The 12,818-nt window shown below is 40.9% G+C and overlaps 1 protein-coding gene across 9 annotated transcripts in view; it reads left to right on the top strand.

Annotated features, from left to right (window-relative positions):
• PDE4D (phosphodiesterase 4D) overlaps positions 1 to 12,818 on the top strand; it is a 540,332-nt gene that overhangs the window by 490,913 nt on the left and 36,601 nt on the right. For all 9 annotated transcript variants that reach the window (XM_063179688.1, XM_063179689.1, XM_063179696.1 and 6 more), the window contains one exon: positions 5,961 to 6,073. In XM_063179688.1, coding sequence (XP_063035758.1) covers positions 5,961 to 6,073 — 113 coding nt within the window. The remainder of the gene's footprint in view (positions 1 to 5,960; positions 6,074 to 12,818) is intronic.

Below are 12,818 nucleotides of genomic sequence, written 5' to 3'. Positions count from 1 at the left end.
TTGAGAAGAAACTTTGAGATATTCCTAGCATGGAAAAAAATGAGTGTTATGAGTGGGACCTTAAAGGCACTTGATGAGAAACCTGCTGCAGCTGAGTGGTTTTCTCACATGCTCACTCTAAAATCTGATCAGTGATATTGTTTTGCTTGTGATTGTAGAGAGATGTGCACAAATTTCAAGATGTTGAACAAAAATGTCTTTCATAAGTACATTTTATCAACAGTTACACATGTGAACACTCCACAAAGATAACATTTTAAGTCACAATATGTGTGATTTTTCTCAGTAGATATAAAAAAAATTAAGTTACAAGAAAATGGATGATATTTCTGTTCTGAATAAGAGCTAACATGGCTATAATTAATAGAAACTATCAATATTGACTAAATATATCAGTCACTTCAATTTTAGGCTATCAGTTAAGTCTCTAAGTATGAACATCCTCATTTACAGAAAAAAATTATTGATTTGAACCTCTGAGGATTTTATTGAAATGGTACCTGTAAGAGAAACTGAAAAGTCTTGGTTCTGCAGTTCTGTTGCTCCAAACTTCAAGCAGTAGGCTGAAGAACAAGAAGATGGACAGAAAATGTGGGGATGATGTCCAGGGTCTGAATCTCACAGTAGATCATAGATAAAATGGTTTGGGTTGGAAGATCATCTACTTCTAAACCCCCTGCCACTGGCAAGGCCACTTTTTTTTCTGCCAGACCAGATTTCTCAGAGCTCCATCCAACCTGGCTTTGAACACTTCCAGGGATGAGGCATCCATAGCTTTTCTGGGCAACCTGTTCCAGTGCCTCACCACCCTTGCAGTATAGACCTCCTCCCAATACCTAATCTCAATCTGCTTTCTTTCAGTTTGAAGCCATTCCCCTTGTCCTGTTACTACATTAACATGTAAAAAATCTATCTCCATCTTCCTTGACTGTTCCCTTCAAGTACTGGAAAACCACAATTAGGTTACCCCAAAGCCTTCTCTTTTCCAGGTAAAATTATACCAATGCAATCTTTCCTCATAGAAGAGATGCTCCAAGCCTCTGATCATGCTTTTCGTCTCCTCTGGACTTGTTCATGCAGTTCCATGTCCTTCCTCTGCTGTGCCCCCAGAGCTGATGCAGCCCTGCAGGTGGGGTCTCAGCAGAGCAGAGCAGAGGGGCAGAATCCCCTCCCTGCCCTGCTGCCCACCCTGCTCTGGATGCAGCCCAGGACACGTGTGGCTCTCTGGGCTGGCAGTGCCATGGCTGGGCCATGTGCAGCCTCTCACCCCACCAGCACTCCCAAGCCCTTCTGGGCAGGGCTGCTCTGGGTCTGTTCATCCCCAGCATGTGTTGATACCAGGGGTTACCTCAACCCAGATGCAGCACAAGCACTTGGTCTATTAAGTATCATGGAGTTCCCATGGGCCACATGTTCCCAGCTTGTCCAGATCCCTTTGGATGACATCCCATCCTTCAGATGTGTCAACAGCACCACTCAGCTTGGGGTCATCTGCAAAACTGCTGAGGGTGCACTCAATCTCTTCATCTACATCACCAATGAAGATATTAAATAACTCTTGTTCCAACAAAGACCCCTGAAGGCACCACTTGTCAGTGATGTCCATCGGTATTCTGAGTCCTTGGCCACAACCCTCCAGATGTGACCATCCAACCAATTTATTATCCATCTAGTAGTCCACTTCTCCAGTTCACCTCTCTCAATTTAGAGAGTAGGATGTTGTGAGGGACCATGCGAAAGGATTTACGGAAGTCCAGGACATCCACAGCCCTTCCCTTGTCCACTGATGCAGCCAGTCCACTGCAAAAGGCCACTGGGTTGGTCAGGCAGGATTTATGCTTGGTGAAGCTGTGCTGGTCTCTCAAATCACCCGCCTGTCCTCCATGTGCCTTAGCACAGCTTCTAGGAGGCTCTGTTCCATCATCTTCCCGGGCACAGAAGTAACCTTGACAGGTCAGTACTTCCCAGGATACTCTTTCCACCCTTTTTAAAGATGGCACAATGTGCCATCTTTTCCACTCACAAAGGACTTCTCGCCTGACTGCCATGACTTCTCAAATATCACGGAGAGTGGCTTGGTAACTATATCAACCATTTAGCTGAAGACTCTGGGATGTATCCCATTAGGTCACATAGACTTTTCTATGTTAGGGGTCCTTAGGTGTTCACAAAGCCGATCATCCCTTACAATGGCTTTGCTATCCCAGTCTCCATCTGTCTGTCCTCTCAAGAGGTGTGCAAAGGGAAAAATAAAGATTGTGACAAAGATTTGTTGAGTACCTCAGCTTTCTTTTCATCTGTTGTTACCAGTTTATTTTTAACATTGTTTATCGGGGGTACACACCTTTGACTTTCCTTTTCTGGTTAGGCCTTCCATTCATTTAGAATAGCCTGGAGGTTTTCAGAGATTCTTCCAGCAGCCTGCAGCTCCAAAAGACAGTACACATGCCAAGACTCTCTGGATCACATCACTGCTTGGCAGAGTTCTTGTCTTGCCTCCAAGACACTCCCATTTTAAGGCAAGTTGTCAGAGCCATTCACTATTAAATGAATGTTGCTGAGTCAACTCTTTTCCAGGATCTTTGCGTCACTTAGATGATCTCAACTGATCAGACAATAATGAAGAATCTGTACTTATTTTTTGATTTTGATGTTTTGAAATTCATTAAAATACTACAAAGACTAGTACAAATACACTTGAGTGCTTTTCTGCTTGACCGGAAAAGTATAATATTGCTTTTTGTTCTCCAGGAGTAGCAGAATAACATATATGAAAATCGTGACAAACCATTATGTAAAGTGGACATTCTACATAAGTATTGCAATATAGTAATTTTTTCCCTTCAAAATTTTTGAACAGAAATTATTCCCAAATAACCATGTGAGTTAAAGCGCAGCCATCTATGGTGGTGTGTTAGGCAGTGTGCTAAGAATCTAGTCTTTTATAAACAGAGACAGCAGAACACTCTTTAATAGCTGTGCAGTGCCAAATGATTATGGTAGAGCTTTTTCTTTCTGCTAGCCTTTCATTCGTTGTTTTTTTTTTCCTAGGTACCATATTGAAAGCTACATATATTGGAATTGCCTGTAATCTGTAAACTGAAAAGAGAACACTTGCTGTCACTTCCTTTTTTCTAAAAGCATATACAAAATAACATGCAAATTCTTAAAGCAGTTGGTGTTAAAATGTTCTCTTCCTCATATTAGAGTCTAATGAGACACAAAAGAACCTTTGACATTTCAAGTTGCCTCTCATTTACAGAAGTTAATCTGTTTAAAGACTTCATCATCTGGGTGGGAAAGCTTGATCATGTGTCTAAAACAAAAAAACCCAATTGGTATATCAGTCCTGGATCTAATTACAGGGTGCTATCTTAGAGGTAACAGAGAAGTCAGAAACAGTGTTGTGAGTCTCTCAAAGCTGCACAGCTGATAATTATTCTTTTATTCTTAGCTTAGTGGCACCGGAGTGTTATACTTGAAAAGCTGTTAACCTCAACATTTTCCACCACATTGTATAACAACAAAAGTGTGGGCCAAATTTAGAGCTTTGGTACTGTTCAGGAAAAAGCTTTCCTACGGTTGTTCTGCCCTTCAGAACTGCAGGTGTGCTTGTTTGATGGGTAGTTTGCCATCATTTAGAAAACCTTTTATTTCCATTTAAGATTGGTCTGACAGCTCTGAGTTCTAAGAATTGTCAGGAGGTGCCAAGTCCAGCAAGTCTTAAGCCTAGCACTGGCCATCAGAATTTTACTGAGCCTGAGTGGTCAGTCGGGTCCCCACAGCAGTCGCAGACCCTTGAAGTGTGGCAGTCTGAAGTGGGAGATTGTGAGAAGCAACCTGAGGGTGAGGTACTTGTGAGTGATGGATTCTGCTTTCAAATGTGCTTTGAGATGTACTGGTAAGGTAAACAAGAGATAAAGATTCCTGAATGTAAGGTGCCATTGGTAATGTATATATTTTTGCTGAATAAATAGCAAACTGAACATTTTATTAGTTTTACCTGAATATTGTATCCCTTGAGTTTATTTTGTGGTTTTCATACTTCTACATACTCTCTTAAATATTAGATGGGGTGTTAAGAAGGAAGATCTTGTTAAGAAAAACAACCAGATATGGTTCCCAATATCTGATTTTCAAGAAATGCTATTGGGCAGACTTCAGGCTAGCAGGAAAGTAACATCATACAAATTTGTTTTAATGTGTTCAAGAACTAGTGATCTGTGATGTGTGTTGTATCATAGACCATTATGGATTCCCTTTCAATAGATAAACAGGCTGGAAATCCTGACTTTATTGGCCAGGAAATTCCTTTGGACGAGACAGCATTTGTAGTAAGTATGCATCTGAATGACAGAGTTTACAATTTAATGGGAAGGGTTTTTGCTGAGTGTTGGTTAATGTGTTTACTGAAGTGGCAAACACTGCAAAATTTTCATTAAATGGTTCTGCCAATTAATCTCAATTCAAACTTCTTCCTGTGTTACTATTTTTCAGATGATAGTGAACTTTATTCAAAATTGTAGGGTGTTTTTGCAATAGCCACAAGTATGTGAAGTTTAAAAGTTGTGAGGGAACTTGAAGTTTCTGAACATGTGCTCAGAAACATAAAAAGATACAGGTGTAGCATCCAGGATGTTGTAAAGTAATGCACTGAGCTATTTGGCAGTAGTCCATGCTGGGATGTTTTATTTGAAAAGGAGTTTTAGTTAATTTCTTTTTCTAATTTTTGCTTGTCTGACATTTTGAAAATAGGGTAATTTGATGTGAAACAAGTTAAGAGAGATGTTATGAATGTGAAACAAGTCAAGGGAGATGTTATAGATGTCCATAACCAGCCCATTGAAGAAACATTTCTCTCCCTTGGAGGAATATTTGCATGTAGCTGATCTAGATGTGTCCATGCCAGCCGTTTCAAAACATGATGTTTCAGATACACGGCTTGCAGGATGAGATACCTGGACTAAAACTCACTCAGCTCTGAGTTCAATGTGGAGAAGCATTCTTGCCTTCAGATCTACATTAAAATAAAAAATAGCCAGGCTTAGGTGAGGCTTGCACTCTTTATATAGGATTATTTTTCTAAAATCATTTGCATACTGACAGATTTCCTGTTGTTGGGGAGTTATTGAAGAAGGGTACGTCTTCCTGTCTGTAACTGAAACTTCTGCAAGACAGTTAGTTCCAACTGAATATTTAGCAATTTTGGTAAAATCATGGTCATTTCCCATATTGTGTTCCTGTGTCCAGTTCTAAAGCCTTTTCATCGGTTCCTTTGTGCTTATAGACAACAGGCAATACTTTGTGCCTGCTCTAGCGCGCGCATACACACACACACACACACACACACACACACAGAGAGAGAGACTCTGGGTTAGAACATTAGAACAAATACGACTGCAGTTATTTGAGCACTCCTTTGACAGCTGGTGCTTCGGTGGGCCGGCGTGGTTCGGGGCACTCACATGTGCTCTTACACCTTCCCCCACGCTTCTATAAAGGTTGCCCGGCTGCTTTCTTGATGGTGCCGCGGTCGGTAGGTAAGAGAAGGGCGGGGAGGACGGCTCAGCGCTCCAGCCGGCGGGGGCTGGGTGGCTGTGGGAGGCTGTGGGCGCCTGGCCAGCCGAGCCCCGCGCTCTGCGCGCCCTCCCTGCCCGGCCGCGGCGCCGGGACGCGGAGCGGAGCCGGAGCCTCCCTCAGGGGGCGGCGCTGCGGGCGGCAGCGGCCCCGGGCGGCGGCGAGCCGAGGCCAGGGGCGAGCCCCGCAGCACCAAAGTTACTTGTCCGCGCTGCCCCGGTGTCTCCTCAGGGCGCGGCCCAGCGGAGGGGCAGCTGCCCGCAGCATGAGGGAGCAGCGCCCTTGTCCGGGCTCCGGGCAGCGCAGGATGGGCGCGCTGGCGCTCCCCGTGAGCCCTGTGAGACGCTTGCGAGCTGAGCGCGCCTTTCCCTGTCTTTTCGCAGAGGAGGCCTACCAAAAACTGGCTAGCGAGACCATGGAGGAGCTGGACTGGTGCCTGGACCAGCTTGAGACCCTGCAGACCAGGCACTCCGTCAGCGAAATGGCCTCGAACAAGGTAGGAGCCCGCGGGCTCGGCCCCGCCGCCCCGCTCCCCCCGGAGCGCGGGCCGGGGTCGCGGCAGCCGCGGCTGCGCTGGGTCAGGGGCGGCCGGAGGGGTCCGAGCGCTGGAGCGGCTCCGGGCGGAGAGACTTGACCAGGAAAGCAGTGTCCAAACGTAGGTTTGGGAGAGGGAACGGGTTCTGTTGTGGTTTTATGCACCAATTCTTTTAAATTTCAGTGCAAGTTGTAAAAGTGATACAGGTCTTGTAAAGCTAAACTGTTTTCTTGTGTGCGTCAGTTTAAAAACAAAAAGAGATTGTTCAGGGCTGCTGGCAATTATCTCCTCAGTTGCTCCTTCTTTTCACAGAACCCCATACAGAATTAGGGATCTTTCCTAGAAACGGTGTAGAAAGTAGCATGAAAGGTGATAAAGATAGTTCCTGAGCCCAGAGGAGCTGAATGGTGGATTCTACTTGTAAACAATGATGATGACACCTCTCATAACGCTATTTGTTATGAAAGAACATGCTCTCAACCAAAGTGCCATCACAATAGGCACCTACATCCAGAGGTGTGCTTCTGCCACAGAGTGCGCACTTCCTTCGCATCCTGGAAGCTGAGGATTTGCATTAGCTGGGAACTCTGTGATGGGATCTGCTATGGTCTGTATGGCTTCAGCTTTGCATTTTGAAATTGAGTTTCCATATCTTTCATCCATAAGTAAAATTTCTTTCCTGATTTTGATTTTTAAGAAATATGCAGGTACATTTCTGGAATTAGTTTTTTTAAGGTGAATTAATAAAAGTGCTGTATTACTTCAAAATTGATTTTTATATTTTTGATCAACTGAGTACTTGAACAACATATACAATTAAAAATTATAAGAAATCTTTAATTACACCGGATAGTTTTGCTACTGTTATGTCTGCAAAGGCAGCTGATGATATTTTAGCATCTTTTAACCATTTCAATTGTAGTTAATATTTTAAGTTGGAAGACAGTTTGACTCAGATTATGCTTTCTTAATACTCTACTGTCTTGCTTTGACTGCTCTTATTTTAGTATCTTTTAACCTTTTCAGTTGTAGTTATTATTTTAGGTTGGAAGATAGTTTTGACTCAGATTCTGCTTTCTTAGTACTCTACTGTCTTGCTTTGACTGCTCTTACCAAGTATCTGCTGTTTGTTATTGACTGTTTTTAAGTTCCTGTTGAAGTGTGCCTGCATGTCAGATATGAAGTGTCTGTACACTTGTGCAGTTTAATCCCACAATGTAATATTCCCTGTGCTTTTCTTGGCTTTACAGACGCTTAGCACCAATTTGATCTCTGTTCTAAGAGTTTCCTGCCTGGCATTTCGCTATTCTCAGAACTGCGTTTTCTGTTTATATTGCAGCTGAAAGATCTTGCTACTCAGTACCTATTGTGTATGCATCTGTAAGCTACAAAGTCAAGAGTTTCCAAGGTTGTTTCAGCACTGTTTAACCCTGAGACTTTGTTTTCACAGGGAGTGAGATCAGACTGACAAAGGCAACCTGGTCTTTTCTTGCTAACAACTTTGAACACCTGTCAATTTCCTGTCTTGTGATGTTTGTATAACCATTCTTTCACAAAATGCTGCATTTTCTTCAAGTATTTATTTCTTAACTCCCTATAATAGATAAGATATGCAGTGTCTTTGATTAACATGAGGGTAAACTGTTTCTAGAATGAGGTAAAATTAATTGCAAATCAATGTTTTTAGGGTTTGCCAAGTATATTCAGATTTTTACAAAAAGAGGACATTTTAAAAATAAAATTTGACAACTGATTTGCATTTATAGGTAGACTTAGAGGTGCTGCTGAGTTTGATACTATGTTTGTACTTGTTTGAACAAGTAAGTATTTTCACGGTCTTTTTGGAAATCTAACTCCTTGTACACAAATTTCTTTCATCTTTCAGTGTTCATTTGGGAGGTTTTTGTTTTGGTTGGTAAAATAATTTAAAAAAAAACCCCAAAGAACAGACAAAAACACCAAAAAAATCCATACCAAAAGCAACAACAAAGTGTAAATCTGTGCCGCTAACAAGCATGTGAACAATCTTGAATATAAACCAGCAAGCCCATACCATAGTGTGAGAATAATTAATGCAAGAGGGTTTTCATTTTGGGGTACAGCAGTTTATTCTGAAGAATAATTTCAATTCTTCTTGCTGAAACATACCCAGCATTTATACAATACCTCCTGTTGTAATATAACTGCAAACTTCAACACTCTCAGTGAGGCATATAGATAAATTATACTACTTTACCTTAAGTGAGAAACTGAAGAAGAAAAGCTTTGCTCAAGGCTGAGAACACAGACTTCAGTACAGAAGTGAACATGCAAAAGTACTTTGTTCTCTATCTGAAGAGTAGGTCCTGTAAAATCAGATGGGAAAGTCAGGAAAAGGAGTGTTGGTGGTACAGAAGGACATAGTTTCTCACAGCGTTTCTCTTTCCTTTTGTCTGGCTCTCTCAAAGAACTAACTCACAAGACTGACTGATTGGTGATGGGGTGATTTTCCCCCCTGGTCTTTCAACTACTTCCCTTACTTATTTCCCTCCCCTTTATTTTGTCTGCAACAGCATTCACATCAGTATTAGTTTTCTTTATTTGTGTGAACAGATGCAAGACATAAGGGGCGGCATAAGAATTGAACTCTGCACTAGGTAAGAACTTCTGCCCATTGTGGAAAGACTGCCATAGTAGAGGGGAAAAAAAACCAGGATGGGAGCAGTATTTCATGTCCTGAATGCTTGGAGTAATCCAGGGAGTGAGTCTTAACTCCAGTCGCCTTCTATGCAGTGAGTTGACAGTCTGAACTGTTGGCTTCATCTGTTTGGAATCCCTTTACTGCTGTAATGCTTGCGTGGGACTAGCATTAGCATATCCCAATCCAGGGATATTTATTTTGTTTACATGCCCCTCAAGCTCAATTAGCAGTAGTCTATGACGTGCCGGCTCATGGCTTTGGGTGACGGAAAGTGGAGTGACGCAGATACATAAGAAGATCCTTCTTCTCCCTACTTAAAATTGATTAAAGCAGTAGTGACAGGATGCTATCCACAACCTCTGGATGTGCCCTGGTATGTTGTGGGACTAAGTGTTACCCAAAAACTTTGAAAGCAGGCTGTAGATCTGTTCTGTAGGAAGCCTGCTGTGAGATGCTTGGCTGCCTACATTACATCAGTATGACTGAAATATCCGGATGATTTCCCATTTTCCAGCCATCTCCATGATACAGAGATTTCCAAATTCTTGCAGCCAATGCATGTGAAGTAACTGATGCACCCATAGGCATAGTTTGTAAATCAGTGCCGTTTTGAAAGGACATAGTATGTATTTGTATGGTCATTTGTTGTGTTATGAATCTTACATAAGTAAACAGTGGTGTTTACTTACATTGCTAGCTTCTGAAATGGGGTACTAGCAGGAGAAAACCAGCTTTTTAAAGGTGCAGGAAGTTTGTCATTTTGGTCTCCCCTAGAAACCCTTTAAAATTTTAAAAGGCTCCAAAGCAAACATATAAGAAGCACCTTAAATTCAGAAAATTGACTAAAATGTCTTTCATTTTTGGAGAACTGTCTGGTTTTCTTTACCATGTAATCTTAATATTGCCTGATGTTAGTGGACTGTAGTATTGTTGTGTTTTTCTGAATAATACTTTCTTGAACAGATAAAATATAATTTTAGGAAATAGTTTGCAAAGCTGGGTCGTTAGAGATAGGATCCCAAGGCATAATTAGATGTCATTATTTAACTGTTCAGATTTCCACATATCCCAACCCATATCACTTTTTGTTAAACTGAATTGTGAGTAATATCTCCTGAAAAATATGGGGTTTAGGAGGCTACTAACTTGTTGATTGTGATTTCTAACTTTAGATACAGCTGCACTTTGATGCACATATAAAAGCAAATGATATTTTAAAATTTCCGAGTTGCAGAGTGATGATTTTTTGATTTTTTTCTTTTTAATATTTTCTTTCTTTTTTTTTTTAATGAGTAGCATCCTGGGTTTTTTTTTTCCTGCTAAATAAGATTAAAGCAATATTTAATAGAATTTAAATTTTCTGAGAGAAGAACTGTCTTCTTCCAGTATGTAGTTTATCCCTACCTAGTTTATGTATCTGAATTGTTTTGTGATAGAGAATACACAAATTAAAAATTCCAGTGATAAAGGTGAAGCAATTCCTTTCTGTTAGACAGCACTATTTGTAGATTAGTCAAACATGGAGGAGTATGTATAATGAAACTTGTTTGCAAAAGTGTATTTTCACTTCTGTAATCACAATTTTGCAAGCATCTCTAGTTTGGTGCTTTATGTGCCTAAGTATCTGAACTTAGACATGGGAAAAGTTTCAAACTGAGTCGTTTCTGTTTCAGCTTTAGCTCTCCTGCAGATGATGTTTTTTGCAGGATTTGCTAATAACTGGTAAACAGCAAGAGTTTAGGAGATGTCAATCATAGGGCACATCTTTCCCACTACAAGTGCCAATGAATACCCTTGTCCAGGAATCTCTTTTAAGTATTAGTGCTGAGAAAATTTTGATTTCATTGTCGGACCCTGTTAACTACAAATCTACTTTTAGAGTATAGACTTTCTTATAATTGTCCGGGTTGTATACCAGTATGTGCAAATGCTTACAGATTAGAGTAGAAGTTATTTACAGACAGTTACTAGTGCTATTCACTTTTTTTTAAAAAAATTGAGATTTCTTTTGGTGATTTGAAAATACCCAAAGTACCAATTTTGTCAGCCAGCTAATGTCCAAAGCCTACCCTAATGTAACACAGGACTTATGTTAAAAGTCCTGAACTTATCACCTTCTATGTACATCGAAACAATAATCTTAATGGTACTTTATTTTAAAAAAAATACTTACCTATAAATATTTAATGTAAACCAAAATGATACTTGAAGGCAACTTGAAATCTGTTCAGTTACTTTTTTCTTTGTTTTTTTAACATTTCCTCCTCTGCTACTTTGAGCAGTTTTGTAATCACATTTTCTTAGTGCTAAAAACTATTTTTCCTTTCATCTTTTCAGCACTAAGAAGCTCACACAGGTAACGGGTGGCTGACTAACATAGTATCTGGGGAAAGAGTGAGGCTAAGTTTATTACTTAGGTCAAATAATACACCATGTATAAACCCTAAAATGCTTCAGACAGAGGTGCTGTGTGACCGTCACTGTGTCTTCCCAGTGTTTTCCCAGGAAAGCCCTGCTGCCAGCATTCCAGCATGACCCTTGCTGGGGTGAAAAAAAGCAGGGCCAGAGCCCCTTGGCAGCTCTTACACAAAAGCCCCCACTGAATGGAGAAGCATTATTGTGTAACCCCAGGCTGACAGTAGCTCTCTGAGTTTACCCAGGCTCAGAATAAACGGAGCTGATGACAGACTGACTTCTGGTTTAGTCCATCCATCTGTTTTATCATTGTCTTGTTCTGTGAAAAAGCTTAAGTGCTGTGGTGGCCAGTACTTTTGTATGGTCCTAGATAGGCTGTGTCTAGAACTAATCAATGTGACTGAGTCTTTTGTTAGCAGGCTAGATTTTACCGTTTTCTTTTTTCTGTTCTTGCTTCCAGCTTTGGGGTTAGGTTCATGGCACAGTGAGGAGCTTGTCTTCAAAAATTACCTTTTGTATGTAAAAGCATATTTTTTTGGTAATGGCTTTTCCAAATGCGGAAGCTCAGCTGGAGTAAAATTATCTCCTCTGTCATAGCCACTGGTTAAATTGACCTGTTTCCAGTTATGGGACAAGATAATATGTCATATCCACTTAAGAGGATTTAAACATCGGTCATTCACTTGGGTTAGCTATTGCATATAAAAAATAGGTGCTGGAAACATAGCACTAGAAAACAAATTTGTTGTTTTCGTGAGCGCATATAGGGTTTCTTATGTGGCAGTCCTCTTATATAATGTCTGGCAATGCCATTGCATTTGGCTGGCTGACATTATGGTTTAATTGGGTCTTAAATTTTCAGATCTCTCTAAGAAAATCTGAGAATTTGATTAGCTCTTTAGAATGCTGCTTGTGATTAAGATTGTGATTAAAGGGCAGCTGTTAGCAAGAAACTGCTTGTTCAATGCTTTGTCAGGAAAGTTTTTTATTCATTAAAGATTTCAGTTTGTACAGTGACAAAGTAAAGGTATACTGATAAGTGGCAAGCCTCAATTTTAGTTAATGCACATTGTGTGGCTTCCCCAATTTTGTTGTACTTTATAGCAAAAGAAAAGGGCAAGAGTATTGTGGAGGTAAGAAAGGACTAGTTTTCTAGGAAAACTGCTTGCTTTCCATTCACTGAAACCAAACTGAAAGAATTTTAAGACCTCTGGGCTTGAGTGCAGTTCCCTGTACACAACTTCACCTGCTCTCATGCAAGACTTCTCATGCTTCTGGAGAGCAGTAGGCTTGCTCTGGGGTAATTGCAGTGATGAGTGAGGTGTACATATATGTATACATAAAAAAATAAAAGGAGAAGCACATTCCCTGCCGTACTGTACAGGGATGTGCTGCAGCAAGATTAGGGGGAAACTTGCCTTCCTGCAGATGCTTTGCACCAGCCACTCTTTATCATTTATGGACACTTCCATCTTCTCAGAAACAAGTGGATGGAGTAGTGGTGCCACTTCAGCTGTGGCTGAATCTCTTCTTTACAAATCCTGCTACTTCCATAGGGCTTGTGGGTTGCTGACAAATGAGAAAAATCACGAAACATAGTTTTTTGCTAGG

The sequence above is a fragment of the Melospiza melodia genome, chromosome Z, assembly GCF_035770615.1.
Source record: "Melospiza melodia melodia isolate bMelMel2 chromosome Z, bMelMel2.pri, whole genome shotgun sequence".
NCBI classification, from domain to species: Eukaryota; Metazoa; Chordata; class Aves; order Passeriformes; family Passerellidae; genus Melospiza; species Melospiza melodia.
Note: the sequence above shows the minus strand (reverse complement) of the source record. Positions and strands in the feature narration are given on the sequence as shown.